Source organism: Candoia aspera, chromosome 16, assembly GCF_035149785.1.
Source record: "Candoia aspera isolate rCanAsp1 chromosome 16, rCanAsp1.hap2, whole genome shotgun sequence".
In the NCBI taxonomy this organism is placed as follows: domain Eukaryota; kingdom Metazoa; phylum Chordata; class Lepidosauria; order Squamata; family Boidae; genus Candoia; species Candoia aspera.
Genome location: NC_086168.1, coordinates 7,548,414 through 7,569,104, shown reverse-complemented (window position 1 = coordinate 7,569,104; position 20,691 = coordinate 7,548,414). Strand labels below are relative to the sequence as shown.

General features: G+C 44.0%; 1 protein-coding gene across 1 annotated transcript in view; it reads left to right on the top strand.

Annotated features, from left to right (window-relative positions):
- CNTRL (centriolin) overlaps window positions 1–20,691 on the top strand; it is a 32,811-nt gene that overhangs the window by 5,669 nt on the left and 6,451 nt on the right. Inside the window, exons 7-32 of the mRNA XM_063316411.1 lie at window positions 859–978; window positions 1,788–2,010; window positions 2,495–2,604; window positions 3,171–3,365; window positions 5,573–5,726; window positions 6,390–6,610; window positions 7,255–7,431; window positions 7,781–7,915; window positions 8,276–8,418; window positions 9,041–9,248; window positions 9,790–9,969; window positions 10,170–10,349; window positions 10,948–11,064; window positions 11,462–11,600; window positions 11,761–11,903; window positions 12,958–13,141; window positions 13,664–13,962; window positions 14,238–14,443; window positions 14,840–15,032; window positions 15,954–16,084; window positions 17,015–17,155; window positions 17,480–17,606; window positions 18,014–18,178; window positions 18,467–18,626; window positions 19,142–19,257; window positions 20,074–20,291. Of these exons, the coding sequence (XP_063172481.1) occupies window positions 859–978; window positions 1,788–2,010; window positions 2,495–2,604; window positions 3,171–3,365; window positions 5,573–5,726; window positions 6,390–6,610; window positions 7,255–7,431; window positions 7,781–7,915; window positions 8,276–8,418; window positions 9,041–9,248; window positions 9,790–9,969; window positions 10,170–10,349; window positions 10,948–11,064; window positions 11,462–11,600; window positions 11,761–11,903; window positions 12,958–13,141; window positions 13,664–13,962; window positions 14,238–14,443; window positions 14,840–15,032; window positions 15,954–16,084; window positions 17,015–17,155; window positions 17,480–17,606; window positions 18,014–18,178; window positions 18,467–18,626; window positions 19,142–19,257; window positions 20,074–20,291 (4,385 nt within the window). The remainder of the gene's footprint in view (window positions 1–858; window positions 979–1,787; window positions 2,011–2,494; window positions 2,605–3,170; window positions 3,366–5,572; window positions 5,727–6,389; window positions 6,611–7,254; window positions 7,432–7,780; window positions 7,916–8,275; window positions 8,419–9,040; window positions 9,249–9,789; window positions 9,970–10,169; window positions 10,350–10,947; window positions 11,065–11,461; window positions 11,601–11,760; window positions 11,904–12,957; window positions 13,142–13,663; window positions 13,963–14,237; window positions 14,444–14,839; window positions 15,033–15,953; window positions 16,085–17,014; window positions 17,156–17,479; window positions 17,607–18,013; window positions 18,179–18,466; window positions 18,627–19,141; window positions 19,258–20,073; window positions 20,292–20,691) is intronic.

Genomic DNA, 20,691 nt, shown 5'->3' with positions numbered 1-20,691 from the left:
AGTTCACTTCCTTATGTGAAGCACCATACAATACTCAAGTGTGTTTTTATTAACTATGGTTCATTGATTAGTTCTTGAGAAAATCAAGACTAAGGTTACTTCCCCCACCGGCCTAGTTTCAAAGTAAGATTTTAGTAGTACCTCTAGAACATCACTGAACTCTGAAGGAGGCTATTTAGCAACGGGAACCATGTTTGTTTTCTTTCAGCTCCTTAAAAAAAAAAAAAAAGTAAAAATAGCCGAACTGAACAAATCCCTCTTTCTTGCCAGTTCAGAGCAATCTGAAAACAGCAGGTAGTAGAGCATTGATGTGAAAATTTAGAATGATTTTCTGAGAGCCTCTTGAATCCGTCATCCTTAAAAAAAAATTAAGAAATACACAACCCATTACTTTCTTGTGCTCAAGCATGCATGTTTATAGGACACATGATATTCAGAAATCTTTATGCGATTTGTTCTAGGTAGTAAACGGCTGTGATGCAGCCAACCTTTTGGACAACTATTCTCATCAATGAAAAGCGAAAACAGAGTATAAGCTGTTCCACAGCTGGCCATATAAATACATCAAACGCACTCAGGTGTTTGCTTGCTCTGTCACAGCCTCTGTGTGTATTTGTGGCTCAGGACACGCATTACACTAAGCCATGATGTGATCTGATTTTGGCTTAGCATGCTGTGTGAACCAGCCCACTATGGATTGTTCAGCAAACCATGGGTTGAACCATAGCTTCTTAGCATGATGCATGAACCAATGCGTTACCTAATTCATGTTCATTATCGTGCTGTGACATTGACAAACCGCGCATATCTATGTCTTCCTGAAACTGACACCACTTTACAACCTGCATTTTGCATTAGCTGAAGCAGAAAACAGTGGAATTGACTCGAGCTTGTCAGAAGCAGTATGAGCTGGAACAGGAACTGGCTTTCTATAAAATCGACGCCAAATTCGAGCCATTAGGCTATTATCCAGTGGAGGTAATTTGTGGATGTGGCGTGTTCTGATTTTTAGGGATCTAAAAATTTGGCTAGTATGGGAGCCAAATTTCTGATAGTCAGGACTCTAGTCATTCTCAGTGGGACGGCCAGAGAAAGGGGACTTAGGCACCTTGGGTGAATACTTCTTACTCTGCTTAACTCCAGGCTTATGGAAGGAGTGATGAAAAGAGCCATTCTTGTAACTGGACCGTGTTTACATGGGACTCCCTGTGCTTTTGAAGTACGAAGCCTAAGGAAATTGCAGGCCATCTCTTCATCCTGGGAGAGAGCAGGAGGGACAATGCTTGCTTGTATTGCACTTCCGAGGCTCAGCATAGTTGGGGCCTCTAATACAGACTTCTTGACCCTGGCTGCCTCCTGATGGGCATGTCTCGAGTCCCCAAATGCTAAGGATGGGCCATGCAGACTAGGGAGTTCCAGGAGGTAAAACGGGAGGTATCAAGGTTGGGGAAGACCTACTGAGCGAAAATGAGGCTCTCTCCTTTCTTGATTCTTGGACGTTCTTATTTCTCTCCTTCACCTATGCAAGATAGTACATATAATGGGAATTTTATATAATGATTCCCCAAAGTGCAGGCTGGCTGAAGAATGTAAAATCCACAAATGTGTAAGGGGACTTGGGGAGGAAGCTGTTAGTCATTTGTTTAATACAATAAGAATTAGTAGTAAGATCCTTGTACGAGTGAAATGCATTGGTTGAATCAAAAGAGAACTATTTCGTACTACCCAGTACTGGCTTTGTAGATGACTTTCTAGTATGGACTTCTGCACTCTTTCTCCTGTTTCAGGATGTTGAATTTGACAACGTACCAGGTGAAAGTCCTTACATTGGGAAGGCCAGGTACAAAAGGAACATGTATGCTGTGGAAGGTTACATCCCGAGTAAGGCTCAGCAGATGCAAGTGGGACACCTGGAACAGGAGGAGCAGCGAGAAGCCCAGCAGCTGAAACAGAATCTTCTCCAGTTGCTTGATGAACAGCTGGAGGAAAAAAAGAGAAAGATTGAAGGAGGTACCCACTGCCTTCCTTTTCCTACCTTGCAGCCAGGAGCAGGAAGCCTAGGCCTCTGTGTGTTGGCTGACCTCTCGGAAGCATTTAGTTTATGCTGAACTATAAATAAATGCAAAGTCAGTGAGATCACATAGGCGATGGCATGAAACTGGCAGCTTCCCCCCCCCCAACAGGTTTAGCCATCATGGTCAATTTCAGTAAGATGCACTGAAATGGTTTCAGGGGTTATTCAGATCTAAAGTAAAATTCCTTGGCTCTTTTGATCTGTCTTTTTAACCCTTTTCTGATCCTCATCCACTGAGCCTCTCAAAGCCTGTGCACGAAAGAAAAGGGTATTAAAAGCTTTGGCAGCAATTATTTACCTCTTGCATTGCAACGACTGCTCTCCTAACAGCAGAGAGATGCCCTTCCAAGTCGCCATGTTGGATCACCTGCTTTTTTTTTAAATCAGTTTCAACTGAATCTTCGTTTTTCATTTTTCCAGCCCAAGAAAAATTGGCTGCACTGCACAGTGAAGTAGCAAAGGCAGAGCAAGATGTCTTAAAAGTCACCGAGGAGCTTAAACAGGTCCAAGATGCTGTTGCCCAGAAAAAGGTATGAACAAATGAGTAACAGGAAGATCGGTCTGGCTATGCTCGCTCAACCTGCTAAACAATAATGAGTCTGGTTTGCCATTAATGTGTTGTGTGAACCCAGTAAATCATAGATAAAAATGGTTTAATGGGATATGTAACCTTAGCCATTATGTTTTTTGTTTTCTGTGCATAAAGGATAAATGTCAAACCTTCCAGTTTAAGGCTTAGTTGGGGAAGCGGGGGCATGATGCTTTTGGAGCAAAACATTAAAATAACTCTTAATCTGGGATGGGAACAACAATAACAGGTTTAGCATTCTGTCTTCCATTTTCATCATTTATAGCAACACTGCCGAGCATAAGACGATGAGAGATCAACCCAGAAATCCACAAAGGCCGCAGCCCTGTGCTCTTATATTTGGAATTAATTTCCATTGTCCCCAGGAGGGTTGACTTCTAAGCAGGACCGGGTACCCCAGTTTCTGAATTCCAAGTTTTTACACCTAAGCTTCTAGCCTGAGAAGGCCTGGCACACTCATTCTTTCCCAGGTTGAGCTGATTATATTCCCTGCATGTTCAAATCCAGGTGTCTGAAGCAGAAAAGGATTGTTTTCGACAGCAGCTAAGCAACAAGATCTGTCTCCTAAATCAGTTACAAGAGGAGGCTCTGGAACTAGAGAGACAGATGCAAAGGCAAAGGCGAGAAATGGCTGACAAGGAAAAGGAGTTAGAAGGCTTGCAGAGTTTCCTAGATTCTCTGGATCCTGAAGACCCAAGATATGTGAGTGTGCATGTCTTTCCATTTTAAAATGGGTTGCTTTCTTTTCAACAAGGAGCCATTATGTTGAAGAAACACTAACTCGGCTTTGAGTCAGTTTCTGTCGATTTTTGGCAACTACGTCATTCAGGTGCTTCTGCCATATTTATTAGTAGAATTTATCTATGCAGTAACTTGCTTGGGGGCCTTTCTCAAAAAGGGACCTGTGGTGCAAGAGGATTCAAGGGAGAACATTACTCCATTATAAACCTGCAGAATTGTGCTTTCGAAGTGTGTGTTCAACCTTTTGGTCCCACGGCATAGAAAAACGATCTGTATCTGTCAGTTGAACTGCAAAAGCTTCGGGGAAGAGTCAGCTTGGCTATTATGTTCAGGTAAACGTCCAGGTGACTGGTCTGCAAGAAGCTGATGTCCAGTCACACCTACCCAGAGTTCCATTAGCAAAGCAAACTTCTATTAACCCAGATTCTTTTATTTTAGCAATCGCAGAGTGTCACAAATCATTCCACCTCATTAATCGTTTGCGAGTAGCACAGCTAGCTTTTCAGTTCCGTGGGCGTGAATATGTCTCATCCCAAATTGTTTTTGTGCACAAGGCTGTGCAGCTTGCTGCGGAAAGCACCGCCGGATCAGCAGCCCAAGATTTCAGCCCTCCAAAACTGGCATCCTGTTTGTGCTTTCTAAACAAAAGGAAGCTGTTTCCTCCGAAGGCCGAGCCCCGCCTCTTGGGGAGCAGAGCTGCCTGCTGCACACCCTGAAGCGGATTGGCTGCCCACGCAGCTTCCTGTGTTGTGATTTAAAGCAAACAGGACACAGCCCAGTTAGCTCCGACAAGCAGGGGTTGGCCCACATGTCATAAAGAATCTTGCACAGTCTCTGGCGCTTGCTTGTTTCAAACCGCTTCCTCACCAAAGTGCAACTGTCCCAATGCGCGCGGCAAGAGAGGAGATTAAGGGAACTGTGTCCCCGCTAAGCAACTTCCTTTGTAGCTGCTTCCCCCCCCCCACAATGAATTTCACATGCTGAGGGGGGCCTGCCGAAAAGAAGGCAAGACAAAGAAACCAGTGTAAGTGTCCTCCTTTTTCCCCCTCCTCCTACCCAAAGACTCCCTCGAGGCATTTCAGCAGCTGCCTGGGAGTCAGTAGCATCCAGCTGTAGACTTTTGAAAAGGAGAAAGGTCTAGCATTATTGTGGGTGTGTCAACAATGGCTGAGATGTTTGGTGAGTGTGTGGTCGTGCTCAAGGGAAACTTGCTTCAACCGTTCTGCATTGCTTCAGAGAATCTGGAAGAGCATACCCTGAAATAATTTCATTCTTGGAATTGTGGTAATTATGACTTTGCATTTTTGAAGTAATTGCTGGGCGTTACAATTTTTGTAAAGTGACCATCTAACTAACCTTTGAGATACCCCCCTTTTTTTTTTTATTCAGCCTTCCACCCTTCCGAGGTCAGTAAAATGAGCACCCAGCTTGCTTGCTGGGGAAGGTGACAACTGGGGAAGGCAACGGCAAACCACCCCGCTCTATAGTCTGCCAAGAAATCATCGTGAAAGCAGCGTCCCCCCAAAGGGTCAAACATGACTTGGTGCTTGCTTGCCCAGGGGACCTTTTACCTTTCACCACAATTTTTGTAAAGGGACCATCTGACTAACCTTCGAGATACCTCATTGTTTGTTTGTTTTTTCACTACTGTTGTTTTTATTTTAGAAATTCACAGTGCAAACCATCCTTTTTCTTTTTTGCTATTGATACAGAAATAGCCAAATGCAGGATAGCTATAGATATTGGTAGCTTGAAGCCCCAACTGGGGGGAATCAAGTGTGCAGAGTTTACTTACTATCTATTTTCTAAGCTGGTTCAAATGAAGCACTGTAGTAAAACATGCTATCAGGACAGCTTAGATAGACTGTGCCATCAGACTAAGCATGATAGGAGATGTTGTATGGGAAAAGCCCATAGTTCAAGCTAGAATGGGTTTTGTGATCTTAAAGAGCACCTACCATATAATTCTACACTCTGTCCTTCCATAATAGCTTAATTATTTTTAGAACCAGAGTATGCAAGGAGACTAAAATACTATAAGAGAAACTAGAAGCAAAAGCCAGCGTTGTCATGTTGACAGCTTTTATAATTGAAATCATGGGTATTTAGGTTTGCTGTTGAGTTTCTTGTTTTCTGGCATTGCTCTGAGCTGTCCATTCTGCCTCTAGGCTCATATGAAGGCTCAGAAAGCAAGCAAAGAGCAGCAACTCGACATGATGAGGAGGTGTTACAAGCAACTTGAAAGCCGCCTAGATGACGTGCTGTCCCGGATTGCAAATGAAACCGAGGAAATCCGGGACTTGGAGCAACAACTCACAGATGGTAACCTCTTCCTTTGCAAGCACTCTTCTCCCAAAACAGGTCCAAAGCTTTTATGGCAAGCTGACCATGTGCGCCTCAGATGCATGGATGCAGGCATTTAAAGACACCAATAAGCATAAAGGATTTGTCGCAAGAAGCATCTGGATCATGGGGGTGCAGACTGTGAACTGTCTTTAATATCTAGAGCATTGCTAAATGTCTGGTTGTAAATAGGTGGGATTGTATGATCTAGCTTTGATTGAGAGCTAGATAAAATTTGAGGTAAGAAGCCACGTCCTTTCGCCCACACTTGCGGTTGCATGCACGCCAACATTATTAAATCTGAAACCCAGCCACAGCACTGGCCCCCTCCAACAGAAAACTCCAATCCATATATCCAATCCATGGGTGCTCAGCTGACAGTCCTCTCCTCTGAATAGGTTTATAGGATACCAAGACTGCTTGTTAGGTACATGCAGATGGACTTAGTCGTGTCAGATGCTAAAATCGGAAGCTATTTCCACTAAATACTTTTTTAAAAATTCATTCAGTTACTATTTTTAGTTTAGGTGACTGGGAATAGTTTTCTTGCCTCGCTGGTGTCCTTTTCAGTTTCACAGCTGAAATAGTCATCCCCTGGACTTAGAAAAAATCTATATTTTTTTCTTCTCTTGCTCTTCACAGGCCAGATTGCGGCCAACGAAGCACTGAAGAAAGACTTGGAAGAAGTGATCGTGGGGTTGCAGGAATACCTTGAGAATGTTAAGAGTCAGACAAAGCAAGCCACTGATGAATGCAAAGAGCTGCGGAAAGAAAAGGAAGCTTTGCTGAAAAGCCTGGAAGAGTTAGAGAACGAGAGGAACCAGCTGGAAATAGTTGCCATAGATGCTGAAAACCTGAGAAAAGTGAGTTATGGAAACAACTGTTTTCCCCAAATACTGTTTTTCTCTGTTTCATGGGCAGACGTGCTGGGCGTGGCCCTATTGTTATGTGAACTGAGGCACTTGCTGATGGGTTAAGACGTATATTGTGAGTCTGCTCCCTCCCTCTCCCCGCACGGCATTCAACCAACTGTGTGGTGGATTGTGATGCTGCCACTTTTGCCCATCTCTGCTTCCTGAAAGAAATTACGGCAAATTTCACCAGCACTGGAGGCCTGGCACACGGACCATCCTGCTGATCACTTAGCAACCCCGTAGCTTTTCTTTCCTTTTCCTTTTCTAGACTTTTTCCTAAATCCCATCACATGGAAAAGCATCCAGAAGCAGAAGGCTGAGCAGCCTTCCCATCCAGGGCTCCTCTTCCATATTTATTCCTTACCAGCGATATGCACACTTTGGGAGCATGCAGGATTGGGAAGCATTTGCCATTAGAGGTTATATTTATCCTTACCGGCTTCAGAAATGTGTTTTTATCAGATGGGGTCTTAGGTCCCTTCCTTTTCTCCGTCCCACATGAAAATAGTGCCTGTTTCCTGTCTGTCCGATCCACATTGTGCGATGTTGTGAACAGATGGACGAGAAGAATCCAAGGGTACCTTTGATTGCAGGAAACTGCAAAGCTGGAACAGGCTCTCCAAGAGCAGCGTGAACTAAATGAGGCCCTGCAGGAGGCGCAAGGAGAGATTAGTGCTTACGAGGCTGAGCTGGAGGCTGAGCTGAAGGCCCGAGATGCTGAAGCCAGTCAGCAGAAGGAGGAGCTCGAGAAGTTAAAGCAAATCATTCAGGTAGGCAAACACATACAGAAAGAAGTTCCTCTCCCCCTGTTCTCTGAAATCAAAACGCTGTAGCTCTCCAGCTTTAGGACCATTGCTGGGAAAAGATGTCCCCAGGCTGATGAGGCGTTAAAGCCGATTTTCTGGACGGATTCCTTTCAACTCAGGCGTTCTCAAGTTTGGTTGATGGAAGCTGAGAAGCGGGAGCTTCATCCGAAGAGCCCTTTTGCCGTTAGAAGAAAGATGTTCTTGCAAATCAATACTCAGTAGCTTAAATTGGAGGGGGGTTGCATCACATTTCTTAAAACAACACTCTTGTCATTTGTTTTCTACTTCATGTTTTTCTGACTGGGCGGAACAGGTGGAACGTTCTGCCCTCCAAGCTCAACTCAGCAAGGAAAGGCAGGCCCTGGAGAACGCCTTGGCCAAAGCAGGATTGTCCGAAGAGAGGGAACAGGAGAATAATAAGCTGCTCTCCCAACTCAAACAACTGCAGGTAGAATATTCTTCCCAATTGTTTTCCTTCTGAAGGAGTATTTGTGGCTCTGCTCCCTTTCCTTCAAAGAACTGATATTAGACTGTGATAAATGCTCAGCGAAAGTCAATCGCGTAGCTGTGTTTTCTTATCATCCAGGTCTGTTAAAAATTAACAAAACTTGTATCAGAGAGAAATTATTATTCCTTATAATAAGTGTTCCTCGAAGCAACTGGATGACAAAAACCTTGGTGAACGTGCAGTAGAATTAATGTTCTGGTGACGCTTCTCTCTGTTTTATCCTATCATTGAAATTAAAAGGTAAAATAAATTCCAACTTTGTGATGGTGAAACGTGACCTTTCAAACATGTTTCTCACAGAAAGACAACAACCTCTTGAGGCAGCAGCTGAAAGATACTCAGGAGCAACTGAATCATGCAGCTGATAGCTTAATTCACCCCGAGGAAGTCTCGGCTCGCGTGAGCGAGCTCAAACAAAAGTTGAGGACCGGGGCAGAAATCAGGTGCGTTACAATCAGAAGCTGCATGAGTTCATAGGAAGGGGAGGTACATCTGGAAATACTTGACTAGTCCTGGGCAGCCAGGTGGAGCTCCTGGGTCCACTTAATATGATGAGAGGCATCTTCCTTTTGGACGTTTAGAGTGTTCACTTTGCAAACGTCATCTAGGGTCCTTTCTGGGAAATCGAGTCTCCGCCAAACTTCAGAAATATGGCAGCTTCCACTTTTGCTGTCCAGTTCTTCTTTATCCTCACCTTCCCCAATAGGAAGTTATTCATTCATTCATTCGTTCATTCCATTTTATGCACTGCCCAAGACTCTGGGCCGTTTGCAAAAAACAACAACCATACAGCAATAAAAGAAGAAGCTAAGATGGCAAAACTGGGCTACAACAGCGACATACCAGCTCCTGAAAGGGAGCTACCCTCATCCTTGCCAAAGACCTGGGTGAAGAGCCAGGTCTTCAAAGCCCTCTGAAATGCCAGCAGTCAGGAGGAGCCTCATTCCAGGGTGCAAGTGCTGCAACAGAGAAGGTGCACTTCCTGGGACCCGAGAGATGGCATTGTTTAAATCTCCATAATATTTTTTTTCTTCTCCCCTCTTCGCTGCTTTGCTTCTGCAACAGGTGCCATAACTCGAGGGATGTTTTAGGGAAGAGCCTTGCAGATCTGCAGAAACAGTTTGCCGAGATCCTGGCTCATTCCCAGCAGGAAACCGAGTCTGCCCAGGCCAGAGAGCAAGCGCTCCAGAGAGAGATGGCTGCTCAGCAGGCTAAGCGGGAAGAAGCCCAAGAAAAGTACAAACTGGCCTACAACAGAGCTGCAGAAGCCAAGGCAAGAAGATGGCATATTATACCAAGCGGGAGGAAAGGTCCCTCAGTATCTTGGCAGAAATCTTCTGTAACGATATGTCGCTTTCACGGGGCACTTTTTTCCAATTCGTCTTCTGAATCCAACTTTCCATTGAAAACCCTGGCTTGATCATTAACCCTTATCTGCATGTAATTAAACAGAACTTCCTCTCACTGCCTCATTGTCCTCCTGTTTCCTTGCTCTTGAATTACGATTGTGAAGACCTCCAGAGCCCTTTTTTTTTTTTAAAAATACCCAAACTGCACAGCTTGAGATCCTAAAGCTATTTATAATACAACAGGGAAAATGTTAAGTAGGTGGGAAGTAGTTGTGCTAATTAATTTAATTTCATGTTTTTTTAAATAAAATAGTGTTTTCAGCCACCTACTTCTTCATCATACCCACTTTTTAATTTAAAAAAAAGCAAACCCAGATCTCTGTATGGGTGGGAAATGCCTGATATTGACAAGATACCTCGTCAGTATCATTCATTGACTTTCCTTTGTTTCTTGTATTTATCTAGATTAAGTCGGAGAGGAGGCAGAACGAGGCTAGGGTTCAGCAGCTGGAGAGCGAGATCCAACATCTCGTTGGCAAGTTGAAGAGCATGGAAGAAATCCAGGGCCTCACTGATCAACAGCTCCAAGTAGCTGACGAGGAGAAAGAAAGAATTCTTGCTCAGCTGGAAGACTTGGAGAAGAAGGTGGGGCTCCTTCTGCTGAAACACCCTTCTGCTACAAAAGTTATCTAGCTGTTGGCTTGATTTTTAGCGCGAATGCATTCAGTTGGAGGGAGAGTAGCTAGGTGAATCCCGGCACTTTATTTATTGTAGCCTTCAGTGCTGGGCTTGGGTTTGAGTTGGTTTGGTCGAGTCTACTGAATGGCACTTTGTGTCCTTTTCAGAAAAAGGTGGAAGATGCAAGGGCAGAGCTGCAGTTCCACAGCCTCAACGAAGAGCTGAAGGCGTTAAAAGAAGCCATTTCGGCGTCCGATAAACAGGCCACAGCCCAACTCTGTGCGGCCAAAGACCAGCTCCAGTCACTTCATGGAACTGTATGCAGAATTAACCAGGGACGTACTGAGGTACCTTGCTGCAGAAACGCACATCTCAAAATCACGTAGGAATAATTTTATCTCAGTGTTTTGCTGATTGCCTTGAGAAGCCTTAATTATGCTAACGTTAGGCATATACATTTTGTCCCTGGATTAACGCCTTGAAGAAGTTTCTTCCTGAATGGAAGAGGTAGAATATTGACTCTCTGCACTTAATTTACCTGAAGATCTTTTTTAATAAAAAACTATTTGTGAAAGAGGAATAGGGAAAGGATGCAACTGTTCCTCTGGCTGGAGTTCAGCTTTCCTTTTTTCTTTTTAGCTGTCGATGACAACATTTCCAGAATATTGCAGTTCCAAACTGTGACAACCAAATCCTCACTGCTTACTGAAAGGGAACCTGTGTTTGAGAACCAGGATGGTGGGTTAGGCAAGCATTATCAGTGCTGGTGGATCCAGCAAGAGGTAGAGAGATTTAAAAGAGCAGCTGGGATTTCTTTCCAATGAGAACATTGAAAAACTGCAGGGGTTCTTCTGTAAACCAGTTACACTTTCCCATCTGTAAAATGCCAGCCCAAAATGGTTGTGTGTGTGTGTGTTTTCCCTTCCTTTTTCTCCCTCACTGAAGGAGCTTCAGGAAGCAGAGAAGTCCTGTATGCAGGCCACTCAAGCTGCCAAGGATCTTGCCAGAGCAGAAACAGAAATAGAACTATTACAGAACCTTCTCAAGGAAAAGGAGGCACAGGTATGTTATTCTTCATGTTCCTTTTCACGTTGACCAAAGGCCCGGAGTGAAACGTCCATGGGGCGGGGGATGTACGATGTCCGTTTTGGTGTCTCCCAAAGCCCTTTAAAACTGAACACTTGATGAGATGATTCATCAAATACAGGTGAGGGGCCCTCAGGGAGAACCCATGCCACCATTTGGCTGGATCAGTCAGGTCTCCGCCCAGGGAGAGGACTCAAGATACTGTGTTTGAGCCTGGTGCTTCTTGCTTTTACAGTTGATTCCGATCTGTCCACCCCAGCTCACACTTTTGACAGGGTGCCAAAATCTGCAGAGCGGTGGACATCGAGGACTTAGTTTTGGGCACCCTTGAAAGCAAAAAATTCTCAACAGAAAATGGTTTTTGACATTGCAGTTAGAATCGGAAAACGACAACGCTGAGGCTGCTGCTTCGCATTTTCAAAAGGAGGAGATGGAGAAGTTAAATGAACTTCTGAAACGACAGAAGGCAGAAACTGACCGACTCTGTGGTGCCTTAGATCAGGCTAAAAAAGGTTTGTTTTCTCTCATGGCTTTTCACCAACTTTTGATGAACTTACACTATCTCGTGACAGAGGTTGCACCGATAGAATAATTGACGAACTTAAAAGGATAAGATAACTAGCCTACTAACTTACTTCGAACAGCATCCTGAACTTTTAAATTCCCTTTTAGGCAACGGGGCTGACATTGAACGCATACTAGAGGAAATTGATGGACTCAGACATGCTGTCTCTCAGCAGAACTATACCATTGCTAGCATCATGACTCCACTCCAGCAGAGTCAACATCTCTTTTTTGTGCCAACCTCATCCCAAGTATGAAAACTATTACATTGTTTGCCTTGAAAGGAGCTTTAAATCCATCAAGCAGAGTAATTTTCAGGGCGGCTGCTTATTTTTCATAAAAAACATCTGGAGCTAGGAAAGACCATTTTATATGAAGCTAAATCCTTGCCTGAAAGCTAGCTACTTGTAAACTTCTCCCCACCTTGCCAGGTCAAGGAAAGAGAAATATTCTGAGTGGAAGCCCGAGCTGTTCTGTGCCCAGTCAGTTTCTGTTTTCCACCATTCGTCTTCAAGAGAGTGCACTTTCCTCACAGATTTTCCCTGCTGCCTGGTTATATCCACACGGAGAAGAGACACAGTCCACAAAGACAGCCAGTTTGGTCTAGTGATTAAGGCACCAGGCTAGAAACCAGGAGACTGAGAGTTCTAGTCCCACCTTAGGCATGCAAGTCGGCTGGGTGACCTTGGGCCAGTCCCTCCCTCTCAGCCCAAGAGCCAATCAGGCTTGGTAGGAGAGTTCTAGTCCCGCCTTAGGCCTGAAAGCCAGCTGGGTGACCCTGGGCCAGTCCCTCTTTCTCAGCCCAACCCACCTCACAGGGTTATTGTTGTGGGGAAAATAGGAGAAGGAAGGAGTGTTAGGCATGTTCCCTGCCTTGAGTTATTTACAAAAATAATAAAGGTGGGATAAAAAAATCTCAGAGGGAGAAGGAAAACCACAGCCTCTATAGACAGCTTTGTGAATTGCCATAACTTGGAGGATTTCCATAACAAAATTACTGTAGCCCCTTCTTTCCATTCTGTACCCCTTGTGCATACAGATGTTTGCATATTTGCAGTGCAAAATCAGCTTTTGTAGCATAGTAAACCGTAGGTGTCTATTGCCCTGTTCCGATAGAAGTGTTCCGAGTTGTGTCATGGATGTCTTTCTGTCTGTTGCAAGCCATTCTTCCCTGGATCTGAAATAATAGCTTTTGCTCCCTTATTTTCTCCCGGAACACTCTCATTATATCGGGGGACTTCCCTCTGTGGAACATTCGTCTCAACTCAGTTGGTTATTTGCCATCATTTATTTTTGGTTTCCAAGGCATCTACTCCGGCATCTCAGAGCACCAAAGATTCAGGCGTTATCTTACAGGGTCCCGCGTCGACCCCCATCATAAAACAGGACAGGAAGCTCACTGAAAGCAAGAAAGGATACTGCCCTGCTTCAAGAGAGTGCTTTGTGCACAGCTCAGTCCAAACTGGCCTGCAAGAACCTCCCTCTAGTAGTAAGTCAGTTCAACTAACTATCCTTGCAAGTTATTCCCTTACTTTCCAGAGAAGGCTGGCAGATCATTTGCCCAGGCATAGTAGCATCTCCTGTTGCTACCAAGGGGGAAGCAAGCATAATTCCTCCCTGCTATGTATGTTACTGGGAAGTAGGTAAGGGCAGGAACTGGTACACTGCACAAGCGCGCCAGCATGCAACTTAACAGCTTCTTGATTGTTACCCTGCTTGTACAGGGAATATTTGTGGTATTTTATTCATAGCTTATACCCTAGGCTTCCAAAATGACTGAGACCTTGCATTATGTTGCAGTAAAATCAGGCAGGTCAAAACCAAGGAACAACGCATGCCATGCAGGGCTCAGCCTCCTGTAACCATCAGCTCAGAAGTAATTTTCTACATGCTGTTTACTTTCCTAAGAGTGCCCTTCTTTATTGTTTGCGTCTTCGTGTTCTACAAAAGTTTCCTACCTGAGTCCTTCAGTGTTTAACTGGGATTGTGTTTGCTGTGTTTCACAACAAAGGGCACCAAGGCGAGGGTGAAACACAGCTGCCCAGCGCCGCTGCTTATGTTCTGCCTCCTGGCTCCATCATTTATACCCTGCTGCCGGATGGTACTCCAGTGCCTCAGGGCACGGTGCTGTATGGCCTGCCACCTCCCTCCGCACAAGCCAGTGGAGGCCCGCCTGCTCCCACAACAGTTATCTACGGCTCACCTCCTGCTGGAGCTCAGCTGCATTACGGACCTCTTCCTGCTAACTATTCGGTGCCGTTTATTCCCCTGGGAATCCTTCATTGCAACATCCCTGACCATCGTAACTTGGTAAGAGGCTCAGCTCATTAGATAACCAGGTTTTGAAACGGAATTCGTTATCCCCGGATTTATGTTGTGGCTGAGAGACAGGAGCCATCAACGTAGTCTAATAGCCTTTTTCACAGCTCCATTCTCTCCATCAGTAATCTGGAAGTGATTGAATGATAAGGGCGGTGACAAGTATACATGCAAAATGTCTTGAGCCTTTGAGCGCTGTTGATGATTGGGCTGTGATACAGAGGAACAGAGACTCTGATTACACACTTGCTATCCCCCTTTCGCAGGAAAATGATATCTTGAGGCTAGAAGACAGCCTAGAGACATTAAAGTCTCAGCGACACAAAGATGGGTCCCCTAGAGCTTCTCGTGAACGTAATAAAGAGATGGAAGAACTGAACCAGGGCATCCAGGACTTGGTGAAGGAAAAGGAAGAGCTGGAGTACCAAGTAGCAGAGCTGCGGCGGGTGGCACAGAAGAGAAATAAACGCAAGTGAGCAGGCTCTATAGCAAAACCTATCCTGAGGTTTTTCTCTGGGCTACAAGTCGTGGCACTTTTTATGCCATTAAGCAAGAAAGAACTAGGAGACGCTCTTTGAAAGTTTTTCCCGTGACGCTTCTGTGATCGACAGAGCAAGCTGTTGTCTGGTTAACTTTGTGAATCTCGTGATGTCACTTATTAGTTAAATGAATATTTTGCCCTTCCTTGCAGAACGCTTGACTGCTTGCCACTAGAATTGCTATTTAAGGGGTGGGAACAAATTAGCTAAGGTTGAGAGTAAGGAAGCGGGGTAACCTCTTCAGTTTTCCTGCATAATTTGAGCATGGGCAGAAAGCTGGTAATATTTCTGGATACCTGTCTCCATTCATTTCTTTCTTTCTGCTTTAGAGACTTCATCGAAGGGCATGGGGATGACCTCATTGCCGAGCTGGAATTAGAGAAATCTATCCAGTGCCATGAAAATATCATGGATGAAATTGAATGCTTGGAAAAGACGCTTCTGAAGCGACGGGCAGAACTCAGAGAGGCAGACAGTCTTCTTGCTGAAGCTGAAAATGAGCTTGAAAATACTCGAGGAAAGGTAATTAAAAAAAAAAAAGATTAAGAAGTGCATAAAGGGACAGAGTTACAAGATGTATTAGAGCCACCAGCCTGCCAGGCTTCAGCTACACTGAGCTGCCTGATTCATGGTGGGGCAGAATTCCCAGGGATTTGATAATTGGCATAGAAAAGAAAATGTTGACTATCACGGGAAAAATATTTATCACAAAATTCTTCTGTTTGCCTATTAATAAAAAGGAGAGGGCCCTGTTTGCATTTAGCAGCCTAGAAGTGGAATTTTTACTCCCGATTTTTATTTCATTTCCTCAGAACTCAGAATATATTGATGCACAGTCTAGTCTAGTCTTCTTTACTTTTAATAGATTTCCAGCAAGAATTGTGCATGTCAGCTGCCAAATTCTGGAGCTGATCCTAATGCCACAGTAGCTTTCTTCTGTTTGACTAGGACCCTTATCAAGAGAAGGAATTTGCCATGACTGCCAGTTCATGCTGTGGCTGATCTGAGTTTTTGGATTCTGCAGTGGCATTTGCAGCTGTTAGAACAAGGCTTAGGGACAGGTCATATTACATGATTTTCTGAATGCAGCTGGACCCTTTTCTAAAAGTTATTTCCATGATTATCAGTTTGTGTGGAAACATACAAATGAACTCATGTATTTCAGTTAAATGTTGTTAAGGACGCAATGCTGATGTCCGAGTCATCTACAGAGCATATTCCCAGGTATTTCCAACCACTCCATTTGGAAATGAAGCCTGAGGATATCTTTAAAGATGTCGTTTAAAAAATATTTGTGATCCAAAATACCTGTTAGTGACTTCACTCTGTTGTTTGCCCTATTCCTTCTTAGCGCTTCCGAGTGCTAAGTAATAGAATAGAATCATTCTAATTTGACTAGTCATAGATTGGGTGATGACTAAATCTCTTCCCCCCACCCCCCAGACCAAAGACACTATTCAGAGATACCACAATGCTAAGCAACTTTTGTCTCAGACTGAGAAAGAAGCCGAGGAACTTGAACGACGGACTCAGGAGATGGCCGTAAGGCTTGTGAAAGCAGATCAGCAATTCAGGTGAACTCAAGTGACTTTAAGATCACATTCTTCAGCCCAACATAACAGGGCCATGTTGTAGCTCAGGAGACTGGGAATGAAGCCGTTGTAAGAGTTCTTGTTTCCGGATTAACTAACAGCCTTGTTTGCTTTTGCAGGCGTGCAACAGTTGCTCTGGGAGAGGAACTGGTGTGGCAGGCAGCACGTATATTACGCACACCCAGCTTTCTTAATCTGTAACCGATCTAATTGTTTTGATAATTAGGTGCCTTTCTCCATGCTTGCTTGCTTTCATTACTGTTTTACTACAGTATTGATTTCATTGCATGTTTAGGCATTTTATTATAAGCCTCTCCATGAGCTTGTCTAAATCAGCAGAACAGTACCCCATAAATCTAACAGCAAATTCATTTTCCAAGCATGGATCCTCAAAAAGCCAAAACAGGATTGCCCATGCACCCTAGACTGGGAGGGTAAAAGCATCCCCTGGGTTTCCAACCGTTTGTTTGCAGAAGTGCAAAGAAGGGTAAAAAAATACGAAGAGGAGAATAAAAAGACACGATCCAAACTGTTGGTCAAGGTCCACTCAGGAAAGTGAACGAAAGAGAATGAAAACTTTTCTGTTTATCTCTGTGTCCTAATCACAGCCTCTTTCCTGAGGCTGCTAAGCGGAACGACAATTGGGACTAGAGCAAATGCATAGACCATTTCAGGGGACTGACAGCCTAACTGGAAGACAGATGTGCTCCATCTGTGGTTGGGCAAGGAAATAGAAGCTCAAAAGTTATTTGGTTGTGTGTGTGTGTGTGTGTGTCCGTTAGATATGTGGATTCTGGAATTTGACCGCTTGGCACAGGGTTTAAGTTTAAATCATGATTTAAAAAAATTAAAACGGAAAGAATCTATTTTCACAAGCAAGCGATCAAGAGGTTTTTGATGACTGCCTTTCAGGTCGCTTCACGCAGATGCCCAGGATTTGGAACAGCACAAGATGGAGCAAGAAGGGATTCTGAAAGAGATCAACCAAATCGTATCCGCGAAAGATTCTGAATTTCAAGTCTTGAGCCAGAAGATAGGAATATTGACTGAAAGGTATTCTAGACTGGTGTGTCTGGTGCGCATCAGACCTCCACCGCCTGAGTAGATTTTTTCCCATCCTCTTTTTTTACTTCTCTCAGTAGTCTCCAACGTGCCATGCTCTGAACGTTCCCCTTAGCACACACACCTTGGGCATCTATAAGGCTGTGGCTTTTGTGAGTGGGTAGGCCTCCAAGCTGAGATGAACCGGTGACAGCTCTAGGCTGGCAAATGTGCTGGCTTGCTTAGCAGTTTCAGTCAACAGCAGCTGGGCCACCGTGTGTTTAAACATTTCTCCCTCCTTCAGAATAAATAAGTTCCAATTTCATCCTTCTCCAGCCTTCGGAAGCTGCAGACAGATATCCAAGTTGCAGAAGGTAATGAAGATCACCACCTTCAGATTCTGAAAGAAGCAGAGAACATTCTTCTGAGCAAAAAGCATGATCTAGAGAGACTAAAGGATCAGGTGAGTAGAATCCTTCCTGATGCACATTTTCCAGAGATGGGACTATTCTCAGCTACCACTCGGGTGCAGCCGTATAGAAAACTATGTTGGGGCTGGAAAAGGCTCTGTTAACGATTAGAGGGTTTTTATTGTCCACTAATACTAGTAATATTAGGGCAACTATAGCTACTATTTAAACTTAGAAAGAGCCACACAGGACTTACCACAACCTGGCCAGCAGCCCAGCCAATGGTTCAGTTTTTGAAAGTCATGAATGTCAGGGAGCTCCTGTGCACCCACAGAATGTGCTTACCCATCTTTCCACCCAGGACAGGTAGAAAATAAATGACAGACCTTGGGCTGCCCTGAAGCGGGATAAATAGAGACTTCAGTTGTTCTTCCACCTGAACTGCTTCTCATTTTTGCAGACTGCTGTTCAGCAGCAAGAGCTGCATGTTTTGGACAGATTGCTTGATCAGAAAAGGAACGAGCTACGCCTCCTCCAAGATGGCATTGCTGAGAAAAATGCCGACTTTGCAGAGGCCCTCACAAATGGAGAGGCTGAAGTGGCTGAAAAACGGCAACTAATAAAGGTTTTTTCCAATCTCGTCACAGCTTTTTTAGACGCTTGCTTTCCAATTGTTTGGGGGTTTTATTCAGAAAGTCTCTACCAGGATTTGTAGTTCCAACTATTCCATTGTTTTCGTATGCTCATATTTTGAGAATGTTTTGAGTCAGCATTCCTCATTCAGAAAGTAAAGGTACAATCAGGTATGCTTGTTGCCTTCGAGCTAAACTGGGCCGGGACCAGATCTGAACTGAGCTGCTTGTTTGCGCGATTTGCAGTAAACCCTTTAACTCTTTATTCATTCTTTTCCTAGGAAATGAAGACTTTTCTAGAAGACCTGAGTGTTCAGAAGGGCGAACTTAATGCCCAGCTAAGTGAGAAAAGATCCCAGCTTTCTCTCGTAATGCAGAATATCCGAAAAGAAGAAACAAAGCTACAGGATATCCTGGGGCTGATAAAAAAGCATAAGACAGGTTCGGCTTAAAAACTGTTGCCACATCTGTAGCTTTGTATATACAGGTAGTCCTCTGCTTATGACCACAGTTGGGACCAGTATTTCCATCATAAGTCATTGTGGTCATAAGTTGAGTCACCCACATGACCGGACCTGATTTTATGATCATTTTTATAGTGGTCATTAAGAGAATCACCAGAGTTGTTAAGCAAATCGCTGCAGTTGTTAAGAGAATCCAGCTTCCCCGATGGGCCTGTCTTCGAGGCCATCATAACTTCGGACCGTCATTAAACAAACGATCGTAATTCGAGGACTACCTGTACCTACCAATATGACTGCAAAACCAAAAAGAAATGTGACCTGATTGTTGAAAACAGCTGTGATAAACAAAGGAAGACCCAAGCATAGGCAACTCCAACAACTGGCTGTATCCCTGCTCATTATATTCTTGAGTGGAAGTAGAAAAATGCTTCACGTTTGCTTTACTGAGTGAATTGGCTCATCTGCCCTTTTCTGTCCCTTGTCAATCATCAGAACTGAAGCACATGCTGGAAACAGCACATCTGGAAAAAGAAGAGCTCGAAAGCCTGAAATTCCAGCGCAGCCAAAAGACGAATGAATTGGCAAAAACGGAAATGTTGGTTCTGGAGGTAAGAGAGGCCCCATTTTGCAGCTAGGTCCACTTAGGAAGTTCTGCCCTGAGCTGCTTGCAGATCCGTTGATTGATCTCACGCAATGCAGGTACAGTAGAAGTTCCATTCATTTATCTCCTTTGCGCCCAGGGTAACCCATACTAACATCTCTGTAAATAATGCATTCAGGAAGCATCCCACAAAAAAATAAGAATAAAACCTACAGGTCTCTTTTGAGGGGCTTGAACTGACTGTCTACTATAGCCAAAAGCCAGGTTTAATTATGCATAGTGTTCGAAATAGCTGACATTTGCAATTAATGCATTGCCTCAAAGCAATACCTGATTTCCCTAAATCTAGAATATAGGGCACTGCTCCTAAAGTGTCTCACCTCTAAAAGAATCCCATGGCTTTCATGGGAAATGTGTGAAATGTGCTGTATTTATAAAAACAAATTAATGTGCTTCTAAAGATCACCCCCACCCATCCATAAACATACCCTTTGAGGAGCTCCCAAGAATTACGGATTTCCAAAGTGCGTGACTTTATATTTTCCACTTTATAATTTTTAATGTTGTTCACATTTTTGTTTATATTTGGGTGATGTATTATTTTTGTGGTGGTTCTTATTTTATGATGATTTTGATTATAAGCCACCCAGAGCCTTCGGGAATGGACAGCATACAAATTAAGTAAGTAAATAAATAAATAAAAAAAGCTTGTCCTTGCTGCCCTGTCATGCAGCAGTGAGGGTGCATTTAGGTGAATGTTTTCCAAATGGATGGGGAAGTTCCGTTTTGGGCAGCTGTATCCCACAGATGTTTTAATTCCCAGGAGAAGCTGGAATTGGAGAGTCTCCAACAAGCATCCCAACAGCAACGAGAGGAGGTTGACCACCAGAGGCAGCTTCTCAAGGAGGCTCAGCAGGAAGCCGAGCGGCTGACCTCTCAGCTCCATCTTCTGCAAAACTGCATCAGGGCCCTGAATGACGAGAAGCGACAGCTGGAAGCCAACTCTGAAAGTCTAGAGGAGAAATTCGCCCAGACTAAAAGGTGAAAATGGTAATTTGGAGAGAGGTGTTTTCTTAAATGTCTGATCTCAGCAAAAGAAGGAAGAAAGGCAGGCAGGCAGGCAGGCAACCCAAAAGGTCCTTTTATAGGATCTTACTTATAAATTCTTATTTGAATGTGCCTGTTTTTTAATCCTACTTTGTACAAGGCATTAGAGGAACTATGGAACCACTGGTTTTGGTTTAATACGAAATGGACAGTTACCAGATTGTGCTGTGCCATCCTAGGGTGTTCCTGCAGGGAGCCCAAGCTCATCCTAGGAATTTAAAATACCTTCTTTGGGCCCAAGGATAGGATAGGGCCCGGAAGACTTTCTGTAAAACAGTTCCACTTTCTGATACCGTCAACTTAAAAGTGACTCATTTTAGAAATCTTGATTGGT